This window comes from Tamandua tetradactyla, chromosome 6 (assembly GCF_023851605.1).
Source record: "Tamandua tetradactyla isolate mTamTet1 chromosome 6, mTamTet1.pri, whole genome shotgun sequence".
NCBI classification, from domain to species: Eukaryota; Metazoa; Chordata; class Mammalia; order Pilosa; family Myrmecophagidae; genus Tamandua; species Tamandua tetradactyla.
This window is the reverse complement of record NC_135332.1, coordinates 49,388,218-49,404,536: the sequence shown is the minus strand read 5'-3', so window position 1 is coordinate 49,404,536 and position 16,319 is coordinate 49,388,218. Positions and strand designations below refer to the sequence as shown.

Below are 16,319 nucleotides of genomic sequence, written 5' to 3'. Positions count from 1 at the left end.
ATTTTGTAATTGGGTGAAAACACTTTTTTTTGAGATCCTAAATGTCCGCTTGTAGTTAAGCTGCCAGTAATTAGCTGTGTAAACTTGAGCATGTCCCTTGGGCTCTCTGAGCCTCCCTCAGTTTCTGTGTGTGTGAAATGGGTACAACCAGGCCTTCCCCCCACAGGGTGGTGGTGGAGAATCCGAGGGTGCCCACCAGCTCTTTCTGGTGGCCCCATTTCTTTCTGGACACTGCCACCTGCATGCTGGGGAGGCACCATCACATGGCCGAGGGCAGCGTCGTCTGGAAACCTGCTGCCTTTTCCATGCGGTTGCACAATTTTGAACCTCCATGAAGCAAATATAATTGGATCGGGGGAGGGCAGAGGGTGGCACACAGGAGGAGGGAGGAGGAAAGACCTCTGGGGTTGGGCATACCCTCTTCCCTCTCCCTGGATCCCACCCTCACCTTGACACCCCACACTCTTTCCCCAGCACCTATCTTTCTCTCTTGCTCTGGATTACTTCCTCTTGCTCCTGGCTCCTCCCCATTTAATTACCAGATGGCTTTGGTTTCTTTTTCTCTGTTAACCCCTCCCAGTGTGTAGAGGATTTCCTAACTGCTGTGAAAAGCAGCTGTTGCCACAGAGGCTGCGGAGAGATGGCTTTCAGCGGTGTCCAGTCTCCCTACCTGAGCCCGGTGAGTTCCAGGCTGTGGGCACGGGTATTGCGGGCTGGCCTGGGCTGGGAGATAACTCTGGGTCTTTGAAGAAACAACTCTTGGGTGGCAGGAGCTGGCATCCCAAAGCGAACACAAGAAGAACAGAAACGCCACAGGGGGCAATCCCCGTGCAAGTTCTGTTGTTCCCTGCCTGTATTGCCAGGGCCTCTCAGGGGATGGCTATTGTCACGACTCCTACATTCGTTAGGCACCTGCTTTCCAAGTCCCCTCTCGGTGCCGGCCCAGTGCTGGAGGGTCGGCAGGTATGAGTGACAACCAGACGGGTGATGGGTTTGCCTGAAGGGGAAGCAAACAGGGCACCTGGGGGCGAGGGGTGATCACAACCTCATATAATACTTAAGAGCACTTCCTTTGGAAATGGCCTCCCTGGGTCCAAATCCTGGTTTAGGCGCTTAGTAACTGAATGACCTCAGGCAAGTTACTTTTCACCTTTCTGTGCCTCAGTTTCCAACTCTGTAAAATGGGGGAAGTGCCAGTGCCCACGTACCTGGGTTGGGGTAAGGACTTGGTGAGATAGCATGTCCTGAGTGCTTGACCGGAGCCTGGCATTCTGCAGGTGCTTTGTAAGCATCTACTATTATTAGGAGTCTGGGAGGCAGTGAGGGAGTGGGGGGCCTCCTCAGGGGATGCCTGCACCCCAACAAGTGAGTCAGCTAACAAGGTAAGGGTGGGGCCAAGGGGCAGAGCGGCTATCTTGAGGCAGCAGAGAGGAATTGGGACTCTCCCTGCAGGGCTGCAAAAGGCCACTCAAGCAGAGGCCCTGCTGCAGGGGGCCTCGTTTAAACCCTGCAAGACTTATCCCCATTTCATATGCGGAAAAACTGCAGCTCAGAGAGGCTGAGGCCTCTTGCCAAATGCCTCTGTCAGGAAGTGGCAGAAAAGGAATGTGTTTGATTTGACTCCAGAAGAGGGGGCTTTACCCCCCTGAATAAGCAGCACTGGGGAAGGCAGGAAGGTGGCAGCCCCAGGCCCAGGAGCTTCTGGGGTTACCGAGCCCTGGGCCGGGCTCTGCAGGAGGGGGGTCTCCCCAAAAGCATTGGCCAGAGTGGTGGGCGGAGCTGGAGGATGGGGTGGGGGTGGGGTCTCGGGGTCGGGAGGCTTCACCGTGGGCAGGTCACCCCCTCGGGTTCTTGTCAGATAGGGATCCCAGCGCTCTTTCCAGGGGCTGGCATTTTTATTATTTGACTGGTTTTTACTTTCACATTCTTGGATTCACACACCCGTAGTTTTCAAACCAGAAGGAAATGTCTCTTATGGGCAACAGGAAGTTACAACAGGCCCTTGAGGTCCAGACAAGAGAGAGGCCAACTCAGCCCCCACAGGGCCATGGGTGCCCTCTGACCTCTGGGGTTTTGAGCCCTGTTTCCTCTGAAATGCTGACTTAGCGGGGAGTCACAGCCCACAGTTCTGCTGAGAAGTCACCTCCCTCCCCGGCCCCGACTTGGGGTCCTACCTTGGGGCCTTGCCTCCCACTCCTTGTCTGCCCCGGGTGTCCCTTCTCTCCGGGCCTCACCGGGCGGGCAGGGGCAGGGCCGTCTGCTCTTCACCACGGCAGGCAGCCTGGGCGGTGGTTAAAAGCCTGGTTTCTGGGTTCTAATTCCAGCTCTGTCTGTGTGACCTTGGGCAAGTGACAAAGCCTTTCTGTGCTTCAGTTTCCTCATCTGGAAAGGTGGTGATGGTCATGCCCAGGGTTGTCGTGAGAGTAAGTGAGACGGCACCAAGCCAGCAGGCTGGCCACCAGGAGGGCCGCGCTGCCTCTGGGGCGGGAAAACCCAGAGGCTAAACCTTTGGGTTTTAGCCTCTGGCACCGGGCCGGGCTCCCGCAGCTCGCTGGAGACCCTGGGTCTGTAGGATGAACTTCTGCTATCTTTACTTCCAGAGGGGAGGAAAAGGTCCCCAACCTCTGGACATGGCCAGGAGCAGAGAGTGGGTTCTGTCCCGGGAGAGGGCATTCATGCCGATGAGGCGTTCACGGTGATACGAGCATCTGCCGTTGTCGAGGCCGGGCACGAGCCTGGGGCTTTCCACCTGGCATCTCCCAGCGCTGCCGCCGGGAGGGGCTGGGTCCTGCCATTCCCAGGGATGGAGCCGGGTCCAGCGAGGCCGCGTGGCTTCCCCACACCCGAACTGCTGGTGCGGGGGACTGGGCGGCGAGCTCAGGCCTGTGGGACCCTAGCTCCAACCTCCTGCATCACCTGGAATGACAGCAGGTCCTCTTGTTTCTTGCCAAGTTCCTCCCCTCACAGCTCCAAATTCCATGGGTGGAGACATGTGGGGAGTAAAGCAATGCCAGTTTATTATTTTACAGTTCTGGAGGTCAGACGCCTAAAACCAGAGTGTCTCAGGGCGGTTCTTCTGGAAGCTTTAAGGAAGAGTCTGTTTCCTTTCCTCTTCCAGCTTGTAGAGGTCACCTGCCTTCGTCGTGGCGCCTTCTAGGCCAGCAACCCTTGCTGCTGTTGTCACATCTCCTAAGACTGATTCTCTGACTCCCTCTTATAAGGACCCTTGTAATTACATGATCTACCAGAATAATCCAGGGTCATTTTCCCATCTCGAGATCCTTAACTTAATCACACCTGCAAAGTCCCTTTTACCAGGTCAGGTAACAGGGGCACAGCTTCTGGGAATTAAGACTCAATGTCTTTGAGGCTGACATTCTTCATTCTACTACATTTTCTCCATTTCTTGTGAATCCTTCCAGACAGATTTTATCCATAAGCAAAAAAATCTAGATGTCTGTCTTCTCTTTACAAGTTGGTGGCTCTTCGTTTCCTGGTGCCTGCCCATACAAAAAAAAAAAAAAGTTGGTGGCTCTGCCAACTTCAGCTGAAGTGGACGCTGTCCTTCAGATGAGGGGAGTGATTCTGAATACCACCCCCTCCTGCTCCCACCTGGCCGTCTCACTCACAGGCCCTCACCTGCCTGGCTCCTGCAGGCATTTAAGTTCTGTAGGGAATTGACCTCAAGGAGTTATTAGCAAAGAAATTAGCTATTAGAAAATTGTGAAAATCAGCTAGGAGAGCAAATGGTGTTTAAATGCAAGTGGTAGAACCACATGGAATAAAAAGCATTTCAGAGGAAAGGTTCGGGAGTCTGAGCAAAATTGGGAATTTTGCTCAGAGACACTAAAGGGTTGGTTGAGAAAAGTGACCTACTATGTGCCACTCTCCTCCACAGACATCCTCTCACCAAAGCATCAATCGTGCACACAGGGATTTGTCCCTATGTCAAGGAAACTGAGGCAGGGAGAGGTCACACATGCCCAAGGCCACTCAGGAAATGAGCAGCAGAGCTAAGATTCAAACCTGGGGTGTGCCTGGGTCCCGAGCAGACGCGCGCCCTGTCACAGCCCGCCGCTCCTTGAAAGAGGCCCGGGGACGCGAATTTGATTAAGTGGTTGTCCGTGGGACCCAGGCCCAGTGGAGCGACAGTGGGGCTATGGGGGTCTCAGAGGGCCTGAGGGAAGGAACGGGGAGCCCAGGAGCAGGAGGGGAGGGGGGCTTCCCCGAGGCTGCAGACGGTGTCCAGGAAGACGGGCTGGGAGGGCCAGGGTCCTGGTCCCCCTCGTTCTGTGCGGGAGAAATGCCTTTTTCGTGCTGCCTTTTCGCAGGCGAGCAGGTTTACCCTCCAGAACAGGTCTGCAGGCCCCTCTGATCCCTTAGGGGGCTCCTGGGTCCCCTTTGCTGGGAGCTTGGCCAGAGGTCCAGCAGCCCCCATGTCTACCCTGGGTCCTTCCACGGCAGGCCTGCGGGCATGCCACTTCCCCTCACCCCTGCAGAGGGGTCGGCCACCGCCACAGCCTGTCGGCGCCCACCGTCTGCCGTCACAAACCCCGAACGTGTGCGCCATCGGCTCGGTTAGCACCTGCCTCCTCGGCGACCAGCCTCCAGGCCGAGACTCGCCCGGGCCGCTCCCAGCCGCTCCCCAGGTCCCAGCTGGGCACTGCCGCCCACAGGCTGCCACAAGCCAGGGCCGAAGGAGGGCGGACAGCTCAGACTGACGGACTGGACTCCACCTTCTCCCTCCCTGCAGGCTGTCCCCTTCTCCGGGGTTATCCAAGGGGGTCTCCAGGATGGACTTCAGATCTACATCAGTGGCACCGTTCTCTACTCCAGTGGAACCAGGTACCCAGGACTGGTGCTTCTGTCCCGTCTGTCCCTTGGCAAACCTCCTTCCTGCCAGCTCAGGTCCAGGCAGCGATGTCAGGTGGCTCATGGGAGGCTGACGGGCAGGTCTGGCCCCCCAGCCCCTCAGGCCTCTCCCTGTGGGTGCCAGCGCAGCCAGGGGCCCACGACTCCAGAGTTAACAGGGGGCACCCGGTCTCGGAGGGGAGGCCGGCCCAGAGGTGCCTGATGACGTAAGGGTGTTGAACTTCACCCACTGTGACCCACAGTTGCAAAAATAGAACTCCTTCCTTTCCCCATACCTGCCCTCCTCTGCCCCGGAACCCTCCCCCTGCTGCTGCGTAAATATTTGAAGTTGCCACCAAAAGGGATCTGGTGTCTTTTGGCTCCAAAGTGTTTTCTGAGAAAATACTGAGCCGATTCAAAATACAAATGTCTCATCGGCGCTGTTTCCCAGCTGCGCCTCCTTCCCAAGGAGCTTTCACGTCCTCTCAGCGGCCAAGGCGGACCCGCGGGCTGACATCGGCTGGGGGCCTGAGGTCCACGCTGCCCGCTCAGGCCCTTCTCGGAAGCTCCACTAACCCGGGCATGGGAACCTGCCTGTCCCCTTGGCTCCAGCTCGCAGCCCAGTGCTCCAGCCTCGATTCTAGACTCACCCTCCTACCGCCACCCCCTCTCCCCTGCCAGGGCGAACCGGGCCGCGCTGACCATGGGCTTCTCCACATGCCTGCAGGGCCCCCAGGGGACTCCTCGGGAAGTGGGGCACCTAAGGGTCCCTAACCCTTCCCATCCCACCCCCAGCCCAGGCTGAACCCCAAGGGAGGGAAAGGGAGGCATCACCTCTGAACACTGCCTCGTTCTCTCTCCCTCTACTTGTCTCTCCTTCAGCGCCAGGACTTTTACTCCCTCCCCATCAAGCACAAAGGGCCCCACCTCAGGTAGCCCCTCTTTCTTTGGTGCCTTTTGCTCTCTCCTTTCTCTGGGGCAGGAAGTTTCATAGGACTAAGGAAATGAAAGGTTTCAATGTTCTCCATTTTAAGAGGAGTATGGCCTTAGATTTTGCCGCTTGGAGCCTCCTTTCCTTTTAGCATTTCCAGAGGGAGTTTCTGGCCGCGGCTCGGCCACAGCACTTTCCCAGGCCTTGCGGCCACCGCCCGGCAGTGAGGGCAGCACCAGCGGTCTGGTGGCCAAAATGGCCCAGAACTGCCCCCTTCTTTCCCCCACTCCCCCATTCCCAAGAAATCAAGCAGGAATTTAATGGAGTACTTCCTTCTCGGGGCTTGGTGCAGTGCTAGCATTGATGGGGGACACATAAATCATGAAAGAGAGGCCCCCTCCAAATGCACTGGGCCCGGGTTGGGGGGACCAGAGTGACCCCCCGAGAAGCAGGCCACACATCACACCTGTGCCCAGGGCAGAGCGGCTGGAGTGGACGGAGAGCCCCAGGCTCGGGCCTGGCTTTAGGACATGAGCGGGATGTCCTGGGAAAAGGCAGAACAAACTTTCCTGTGTCCCTTTCGCGAGCCAGGCTTCTTTGTTTGAATTCCTCACCTTTGGGCCTCAGGAGGTTTTGAGGCCTGTGCCTGTGCCCGGCCTCCTGGCCACTGTCTCCTATATCCAGGAGGAGTCACCCCTCTCCGGTGTGCTGACGGCGGGGGTGTGGTCTCGGGGTCCCCTAAGATGACAGGCAGGGCCCAGCTGGGGCTGGAGTCGGAGCCCCCACGTGCACAGCAGCGCCCCACGTGGGACAGACGCACACTTCACACGTGTCCCTGCCCGGAGGGCGGCTTATTCATTCTACACCTCACCTTTTAAGACCATCTCTGCAAGTACATTCCCACGTACTTCACATATTCTTTTCATTTTGTTCTCTTTTATCCCCCAAATTTTAGGCACGTTTAATGACTTTCATCTTTGATACAAATTTGTCATTAGCCCCCAAGAGCTGTGCCTCTTGTTGCCCGTTCACAAGAGCGTCAACGCTTCTATTCACCCATTTTCAACTGAATTGTATAAAATAATGCCGTAAGGGCAAAAGGCAGTCACCGCAGAAAAACACAGCAAGTCCTAATGAGGTGAACGGAAAGGATGCCGACAGATTAACCTCTGCCACAGGGCTTGAGAGTCCCCAGACGTAAGCTGGAAGGCGTTGCAGCAGGGCTCTGGCCCAGGTGGCGGTAAGCCATGCTCCAGAAGCCTGTTTGCTCTCCCTTGGCCTAGGTTCATTGTGAACTTTCAGTCTGGCTTCAGCGAAAATGACATCGCCTTCCACTTCAACCCCCGCTTTGAAGAGGGCGGGTACGTGGTCTGCAACACGAAGCAGAGAGGATGGTGGGGGCCTGAGGAGAGGAAGATGCAAATGCCCTTCCAGATGGGGAAACCCTTTCAGCTCCATTTCCTGGTGCAGAACTCGGCTTTCAAGGTGAGCAGAACTCCCACCCTCTCCCCGAAAGCCGCGAGTTCCCCATCCTCCCAGCGCCCTCTGGCCTTTCCATGAACACGTTCGCTGAGACCAGACCCCAGCAAAGTCATCACACAAATAACATGGCCTTTTCCTTGTACGGGCGGAAAAGGAAAAGATGTACCTGCATCTTTGGGGCATCTATAGCTGCTCAGAAAATGAGAACTAGAGAAGTTACAAAGTTACTGTGTTTGCTTTGGGGGCTTGTATGTCTCTAAAGTCCGAATTAATTCCACTCGTCCAGGGCAGCCCCTCTTTGCTCCAGGTCCCTGGAAACATCTGTTTTTCTGCAATCTAGTACCAGCCTTTATCCAGGTTCTAGAGTTTTATGAGCCATTGCAACTTATTTTATGAGTCGAGTAGGGGCTCTGGGCTCAGGGAGGAGGTGGGGGTGAGCTGTTTGTGTTTGTGCTCGTCTGTGCGAACGTGTGAAATCCAAGGTTCCCGCCCCTCTGCTCCCTAATCAACCTTCTTACTGGTGGATGCATGTTTAAATAATGTCTTCAGGCGAGTGGGGGTTAGGAAGACAGCTTACTGCAATAAACAAACAGAAACAAGTTAGGGTCAAGTAGAGATCAGGTTTGGACGTACTACTGTTTCTTAAGTCGCGTGGCGCTGGCGGCCGCCTGCCCTGGCCTATCAGGGATGGGGCGCAAAACCAGACACCGGTTGGCATTCCTAGAAACGGGCTCATGGTGGTGGGAGGTGGGCAGGAGTGACTCCTGCGCTGGCCTGGGATTCCTTTCCTGGAATGCATGCTTTTCTGGCAGGTGATGGTGAACGGCAGCCCCTTTGTGCAGTACTCACACCGCGTGCCCTTTCAATATGTGGACACCATTTCTGTCACCGGTGCCGTGCAGCTGTACTACATCAAGTTCCAGGTCAGACCGTCCACCGCCACTTGTCCCAGGGGCTGGGTGGGGTGCAGGGTACAGTCGAGCTGCGCCAGGCCCTGGGGGTGGCCCTACAGCTGCCAGCCAATCTCCTACCCAGATGACTTTGGGGACACCCTCCGGTCCCCACCCTGGGGCCTGCCATCTTCTCGGTCATCGTGATCCCCATCTTATGTCATCCTCTCTGCCTCAGTCTCCCAGATGCCTCAGCCACTCTTCTCTGTTGCTCTCTGTTTTCACCCTGCTTAGCAGGCAGCCTGATTCCGGAAAGAGCCCAGGTTTGGGACTAAGACTGAATCCAGTTCAAATTCCCAGGTCTGCCGCTCTCCTCCGCCGTGCCACCTTAGATGGGTGACTTCACTGCACCTGTAGAATGAGCATAATCATCGCCCCCCAACCCATGGGGTGCTGTGCGGGTTCAGTGAGATGATGTATCTCTCTGTGTTTTTAATTTTTTGAATGACTTGCTAACACCTAAAAGGTCTGGAGGTATCACAAGAGTCTGGGTTTCTGACTTTTTGTGGAAATGGAAATAGCAGGGTGTGCCAGGCCCACGGTCCTGCGGGGCACCAGGAAGCTGGGTGGGCCACCGCCTTCGAGTGCACCCTGAAATGAGGAAGGTGCACGGGGGCCCCTGCACACAGCCGTGTCTTCCCGCGGCCCTCCTCTCTCAGCGTCCTTCATCCTCCCATACCCCGTGGTCCCCCTCTCTCCGGGGATGGAGGGATGATGGGAGAGAGAGGGAGAAGGACAGGGACAAAGAAGGACGGGAGAAGGAGGGAGAGGGACTGCCAACCTGTGGGCGGAGACGGTGGATCAGGCTGCGATGAGGCCCCCCTCCTCCCCGCAGCCCCCACTCCCACCCCGCTTTCTCCCTCTGCCCCAGCCACTCGGCTCCACTCTTTCTTGGCTCTATTAACATTTCTGTTCGCTCTGTGGTGCTTTTAACAGAACAGTCGTGCAGCCCGTGTCCAGCCTGCCTTCTCCACGGTGCAAGCCCCTCCTCTCGCCCATCTCCCACCCAAGCCCAGGGCGCGCAAACCGAAAGTGAGTGACACACGGAGGCTCTGGGGCGCTGAGCAGTCAGTGGGGGAAGGGCCGAGGGTGGCTCCCGCCAGCCAGGACTGCAGGCCCCCACCCCCCGCCCACCCGTGGGCACCCTGTCTCCACCTGCCAGGCGCCCAGAGCCCGGGGCCTGGGAGGCCCCCGTGAGTCCTCCCTCTCCCTCCTCAACATCCCTCCAGTGTGCTGACATCTCCCCCTCCCTGAAGCTACTCTCTTGGCCACGTGGCCACAGCCTAGTCCCCAGTCCCCAACATGTGCCCACTTGCCTCAGTGACCCTCCCATAAGCAAAGCTGATCACTTAGCCCACCTGCGTGAAAATCTTGAAGGCTGCCAGTCCCATTCAGTGAAACCCCAACTCCCCAGCAGGACATACAGAATCCAACCCAGCCTCGCCCCAAACCCCTCGCAACCTCATCCCTCACCCCTGGAGGCTCACACACCTCCTCCGCCCACACGGGGCCCCAGGGCCACCACACTTTCACACGTGCTGTCCCTACCAAAATCACCCTTTGCCTTCCTCACATCCCCAACCCCTAATCACCCTTCAACGCTTGGCTTAAATGTGGCTCCTCTGGGGAGTTTTCTCCTGTTGAAAGAGTGCTGACTGTCCCCTCTGTGTCCCCATGGATTTTGCACGTCTCTGTGTTCTGCTGGTCACCATGCTGCATTGTAACTCTGCTTGTGTGTCTGTCCCCATCCCTGTGAGCCTCTTGACGGCTGGGATTGTGCCTGGTTCACTGTGTGTCCCCGGCACTTCGCGCAGGGCCTGGCGTGCAGTGGAGACTCGATGCGTGACCGTGGGATGGGGTTTGCACAGGCAGGGTGGGTATGCTGGGGGGGCGACAGGAAGGAGACCATGGGGCTGGGGGCAGGCAGGGCCCCTGCCTCCCGCCACATTGACTTCAGGCCTGGTTAGGCTCCAGGGAACCAACTTTGGCCCTAGCCTGGGGCGGACCTGGGGTGTGATGGATGCAAGCAGACAGAACAGGGGACCATTTGGGGTTTCATTGCTTCCTGTGTGGGTGAACTCGGGCAAGTTGCCTAACCTTACCAGTAAAACAGGAGCTATAATGCATCCCTCACGGGAAAGCACTGGAGCCCAGAGCTTGGCACGCAAATGGCCCTCAGTGAGTGCCAGTTTCCATCTCCTAGGTGAGATATGGCGATAGACGCCATGGCTTTGCCTCCAGGAGCGAATGGAGCTGACACGGTCTGCATCAGACCGGCCCTTCTCTCTCTGGGCAGCTGATGGAAATACTCCCCCCTCCTCCAACCCCGGACCCTGCCTCACCCGGCTTCCCAGCCACTGGGACGTAGGTCGGCGGGTGGGAATCTGGGGGCCACACTCAGGAAAGCTTGTACAGGAGCACGAGGAGGCAAGCGAGAGTCCGGGGGGGGCACGTCTTACCACAAGAACCTACCCTGGAGCTCTGCTGGCAGCTCACCCTTGCAGTGCCAGCCCTAACCACCGTTTTTATCTTCTTATCCCTTTCAGCCTCCAAGCAGGTGGCCTGCCAACTCGGCCCCTATCGTAAGTCTCCTGCTCTTTCTTTGGATCCCTTTTCTTTCCTTTCCGGTGGGGTGATGGGAAGAGGGAGGGCAAGCACTGGGCCTCTGCCCTGGGAGGGAGGGGCAGTCAGGGCCAGCGCCCTGGGCCACCAGCCTGGACAGGGAAGTCGGAGGGTGGGTAGAGCAGGGGGAGTGGGGGAGGGGCTGAGGAGTGGGGGAGGGGCCGAGGAGTGGGGGATGGGGTGTGTGATGCCCTTGGTGAGTTGGGAAGCAGCCGGAATTGCCACTTGTGTGCTCAACCCCCTGCCCTTCTGCGGACACAGAACACAAAGATCCCAAGTTCATTTACTTTTTCCTGCAAAGTGAGGCTACCCGAGAGAAATTTCCCTGAGAAGAAAGATGGTCCAGAGGTCACAGCAAAGTCATATTTCTTCTCCAGGAGTTCTAATAATCTTGTGGCCTTATTCCATCCCTTAAGAGAAGACACATTTTGAGAGTGCAGGCAGGGAATTGGGTTGGTTGCCCTCAGGGAGCCTGTTCAGTGGCGCCCTCTGGTGGCAGCTGGTGGTTCTTCACGCTGTGAGTGCTTGTTAAGACCCGTGTTTCCTTACTTCCAGACTCAAACCCTTATCCAGTCCATGCAGAGCGCTCTCGGAGAGATGTTCCCTGTAAGTTGGAAAATCCTGCTCAGCTCGTAGTCCCATAGCTTCTCCCTCCACCAAGGACTGAATTTTCCGGAGTCCTGGAGTCGGGAAGAAAGCAAGGGAGGTGGGGGTATTTGGGGTTCGGCTCACTGCTCAGGAGATATGGGGCCAAACTCCCTGGAGCAGCAAAGATTCTGGGTAGGAAAACTGGTCCTTCTGTTTCTGAGCGAGGCCCCTGGGATGGTACTGCTGATGACAAGCTCAAGTTTTTATCTTCCTCCTGCCTGTGCAAACTGGGCTGGGTGCCTGGGGTCTGCAGGCCCCTTGTGCAGGGGTTGAAGGGCAGGCGGCCGCGGTGGGTCTGGGAGCAAAGGTCCACAAAGACCGGCATGAGGAGGCAGATAGGAGACTCCTAAGACCCAGCTTTGCGACCTTGTCCTCACGTTGATGAGTCCCCTTTAGAATGGGGGGCCCCTGTGTGTGTGTCTGCTCACACTGAATTTCCTGGTCTCTTTTCAGCAGAATCCTGCAATCCCCCCTAGGATGTACCCCAACCTATTCTATGTAAGTAGTTTCTCAGAAGGAGCTGGGGGTTTTGTCTGTGTTGGGTGGGGTGGGAGTGCAGGCCGCCTTGGGGGTGACAGCTTTGCACAGTGAAAAGCAGTTCCTTAGCAAGCTGAAAAGTCTTCAAACCATCCATGTGGATCAGAAGACTACTGAAAGGAGCTTTCCACTTTAAAATTGTCCCTTCGATGCAAACTATATGGTCTTCCCTTTTCAGCCCAGATATCCTTTTGGTCTGACCAAAGTTTTCTCGTGATAGTCTAAGCCCACTAATTTGAGGGACGCTGGAAAGTTTTCCTTCGGCAATTATCTAACCAGGTGCAGCCCGCATGGGGCGCCTTCTGTAGGGTGCGGTCCCCACAGGCACTGAGGCCACACTCAGCGGACAGTCTAGGCTCACAGAAGTGGGTACAGAGTTCCCTTCCTGCAGCAACAGGCTGCCGCCGGCTGGTCTGACCCTCTCCTCCCACAGCCGCTGCCTTTCGTCACCAGCATCCCTGGGGGGCTGTACCCATCCAAGACCATCCTCGTGTCAGGCACTGTCCTGCCTGGTGCACAGAGGTAAGCAGGGGCACCAGGGCTCTAGGGGAGGAGAGAACACCCCCCCCCAACACCCCCCCGCCGCCAGGTCAATCTGGCCATCCCCCTGGCTCCATACGGCCTGGGGAAGAAAAGCAGGGATCAGAGATTAGACCTTGGTTGGAAAAGGGACCAATCCACCTGAGCTGCCCTCCCTCAGGTTCCACATCAACCTGTGCTCCGGGAACGACATCGCCTTCCACCTGAACCCCCGTTTCAATGAGAATGCTGTCGTCCGCAACACCCAGATCAACAACTCTTGGGGGGCCGAGGAGCGCAGCCTGCCCCGGGTAATGCCCTTCACCCGGGGCCAGAGCTTCACTGTAAGTGCTGCAGCCTGGAGCTCAGGGAGGCCGGGAGGGGAGGGCGACGGGGACAGGCAATGCCTCTGGGGTGAGCGCTGGGGAGAGAGAAAATGGTCAACATGTTCTCATTCTTATGATTTGATTATTACTGTCCCACATGAGGTAGGTGTCGGCATCACCTCTTACAGAGAGGAAACAAACTCACAGGCACAAGTCACAGCCCAGTAAGTGCCAGATCAAAACAAAGATCGAGGTGTCAGTCATTTACCCACTCATCCACTCATTCATCATTTTTGGGGCCCACTCTGTGCAGGGGGATCTCCAGGGGCTGGGGATATAGCCACACAGTAGGCAAAGGGCCGGCTTCCCTGGAGTTTACAATTTAGGTGAGGGAGGAAGAAGAATGAACAGGGTCATTGCAGGTAAAGTCAGGTGCTCTGCGGGAAGCCGAACCGAGCAACGGGACACGTGAGCCTGGGGCAGTGGCTGAGCTCAAGGAGGAGGTCTCCACAGAGCCCTGAGTGACAGGAGAAGGAGGACCTGCCAGGAAGCGAGGGGAACGCGTTCCTGCAGAGGGCGCAGAGGCATGTGGGCATGGCCAGCATGCCTCGAGGGCGCGGGAGAGAGAGGCGCCAGGCCCAGGGCGCAGAGACCTCAACACCGCCTAGACGTTAAAAAAAATCAATGCGTGGGCCCTGCCCCAGAACAATGTGGTGGGGGTGGGGGGAGCGAGTCTGGGGGCTGTATTTTTACAGTGTGTCCCAAGTGACTACACTCTGCCACCTGCGTAGAAAATGACAGCTGTCAGGCCTTATGGCAAAGAGCTTGGATTTTAGTACAGTGGAAAGCTCTCAGGGGGAGCAATACACGCTGCAGAGAGCTGTGTGACCCTGGGAAAGGGGTTTACCCGCTGCCTGCCTCAGTTTCCTCATCTGCAAAATGGGGCTCATATTTCTCTCATGATGCTGCAAGAATTAAATGAGATACTATCTGTAGCATGTTTAAGATGGTGCCGGCATTTAGTGAGCATGGTAGTCCTGTTAGCTCTTGCCATGGGGATGATGACAGCTTAACAGATTTGCTCCGATTGCCTGGTAGAGAATGTATGGGATAGAGGAGACAAGTTAGGAGGTTACTGCTGCGGGGGGTCTGGTCCCACCCCTGTGTGCTGAGTACTAGGGACGCGAGCCAGAGGGCGCCAGGCTCCGACCAGGTGGGTCAGGGGGTGGGGAAAGGCAGGGAAGGGTTAGGTGGAGGGGTTTCATCTGGAAGGAGGGTTAGCTGCTATCCACATGGGCAGCTGGGCTGGAGCAGGGCCACGAAGGGAAGGGCATCCTAAGCTGAGGGAACAGCAGTGAACAGCAAATAATTAAGGCATGGCCCTTAATTAACGTCTGAAAAAGGAAGGAGGGAGACAACAGCCTGCATTTGGGTTTGAGGACGCGGCTGGGCTTCCCGAGAGCAGTCAGACGGCCTGGCCTCTCTGCCCAGGTGTGGATCATGTGTGAGGGCCACTGCCTCAAAGTGGCCGTGGACGGGCAGCACCTGTTTGAATACTGCCACCGCCTGAAGAACCTGTGCGCCATCACCACCCTGGAGGTGGCCGGAGACATCCAGCTGAGTCACGTGCAGACGTAGGCCGGACCCCTGGCTCTGGGCACGAGGGCTGGGGCGTGACGCTGTCCGGATCTCTTCATCCCTCACCTCCACCGCCCCGCCCAGCCCCTGCCGCAGCCCTTCCCCACCCTGCCTGTGCCCCGGAGCTTTCCTGGAGGGCCCGTGTCCTTGCCTGGCCCTGTTCTTAGCTGCAGCCAGCCTGGAGGGACAAGGCAGCTGGCAGGGACTGCCTTCCTCAGCCCAGACGGCACCCTGAACTCCAGCTGCCCGAATCCCATCCCCGCCCCCCCGAGCAGAGGGGCATGGTGGGGGGCAGAGGGGCTCTGTGCAGGCTGAGGCCTTGCGTTCGGTCCTGTCGGCAGAGAGGGAGGCTCCCGGACCTTCCCAGACTCCCAGGCCAGGCCTCCGCCTCATCCTTCTTCAACCACATTCCAGTCCTCCCATCGCCTCCACGCGGTTCCCAAGCCACCAGCTGGCCACTGTGGGGAGGAGATGTCTCCTCAGCCCCTCTCTTCCTCCAGCCTTTACCCTTTCTCCCTCCCTCGGCGTCAACCCCCTCCCCGTGCCGGATGGCTCCCCAATGACATCGCCTGGCCTCACTCACCTGCCCTGACCTTTCTCAGCAGGAGAAAGGTCCTTCCCAGCATCCTTGAAATAAAGAAATTTTAAACATGAAAATGCCTGTCAGGACAGATGCTTGGAACGACCGGGGCTAATCCAATGTGCTAGGAGGCATCTCGGAGTCTCTAGAATCGGGAAGGCCCTGGTCGGGGGCATAGGAGGGGGATTCTGGGGTTGCTTAGGGCAGGTGGGGTCCTGACAGCCGCAGCGGCGCCCGGTGGGTCCCTCACAAACCCGCCAAACAAGTGGGGCTCAGGCCTTCTGGCAAGAGTCCCTGGCACAAGGAAGCCTGGTCACCACAGCGGACCCGGGAAGCAGCCACAGGCCTCTGAGACGGCCAAGCGCTGGGATGGAGCCAGGGGGCCCGTCAGTGTCCTGTGTCCAAGTGGGAAGGGGCAGGGCGCGGGGGCAGGGGCCGCGGCCTGGGAAAGAGGCCCGGTGGTGTGCCTCTGCGCCACGTCTCCCGGCCACTAGGGGTTAGGGCATGCGTGGGGGCAGCGGGCCCCAGTGTGGGGTTCTGCCGGCCACTGAGCTGGTGCGGGGGGTCCCGGCTCTGCGCCCACATGATGCCAACACAATCTGCTCGCCCCATCAAGAATCCAGCCCCTCGAGGACCCAGAGTGCAGTCCGGAGTGTAGACCTCAGACCAGCCGCACTGGAGGCGCTTGGGAGCTTGTTGGCAATGCCGAGTCTCAGGCCGACCCCAGACCTCCCGAATCTGTCGGTGTATTAACCAGCTCTCCCCTGACTGGGACTCACACGGCTTGGGGTGTGGTTTGGGGGACGGGACCCTTGACCGTGGAGTCACAATGCAAGGCTGCCGTTCAGGGCACACTGCCTCTCGGGGACCCTGGGGGCCGGCCCCCTCCCTCGGTGGTGGGCAGGCCCCTGCTCCCCGACCCCCTTCCTGACCCAGGGCGTGGGACGATGAAGAGGAAGGAGGTGAGATGTGGGCAGGGGAGCCAGTAAAGCAGAGTCAAACGGAAGCTGGGAACTTCCTCAGGTTTTGCCAGAACCCCCACCCGGCCCCTGGCTGCGTTCCTTCCTTGATTCCCACTAGAAGGAAGCCAGGCTCTGTCCTGCGAGGAGCTCTCCTGGCTGCCTCCAAACCCAGAAAGGGTCTGCAGGCTCCTGGAAGATCTGCGCCCCTTCATCCACTGCCAAGCCCTCAACACACCTCACCTCTTACCTACCCTACAAGGTGCCAAAGATTGG

General features: G+C 57.8%; 1 protein-coding gene across 5 annotated transcripts; it reads left to right on the top strand.

Moving 5' to 3' along the window:
- The first annotated feature begins 410 nt into the window (after positions 1 to 410).
- Positions 411 to 15,161, top strand: LGALS9 (galectin 9). Of its 5 annotated transcripts, none has more exons than XM_077165242.1 (11): positions 412 to 679; positions 4,754 to 4,845; positions 7,066 to 7,267; positions 8,077 to 8,187; positions 9,151 to 9,246; positions 10,761 to 10,796; positions 11,392 to 11,442; positions 11,941 to 11,982; positions 12,455 to 12,543; positions 12,722 to 12,884; positions 14,358 to 15,161. In XM_077165242.1, exons 1-11 carry the CDS (start codon positions 641 to 643, stop codon positions 14,502 to 14,504), a joined length of 1,068 nt encoding a protein of 355 aa, XP_077021357.1. In that variant the 5' UTR covers positions 412 to 640; the 3' UTR covers positions 14,505 to 15,161. The 5 variants fall into 5 exon arrangements, with proteins under 5 accessions (XP_077021361.1, XP_077021357.1, XP_077021356.1 ...); XM_077165241.1 differs by having other exon boundaries at positions 413 to 679; positions 11,938 to 11,982; XM_077165244.1 differs by lacking the exon at positions 9,151 to 9,246 and having other exon boundaries at positions 416 to 679.
- Positions 15,162 to 16,319: the final 1,158 nt, after the last annotated feature.

Coding starts and splice junctions, on each gene's coding strand:
- LGALS9 (XM_077165241.1), top strand. CDS start 641: ATGGCTTTCAGCGGTGTCCAGTCTCCCTACCTGAGCCCG. Junction 8,188..9,150: donor TGTACTACATCAAGTTCCAG/GTCAGACCGTCC, acceptor TGCTTTTAACAG/AACAGTCGTGCAGCCCGTGT. Junction 12,544..12,721: donor GTCCTGCCTGGTGCACAGAG/GTAAGCAGGGGC, acceptor GCCCTCCCTCAG/GTTCCACATCAACCTGTGCT.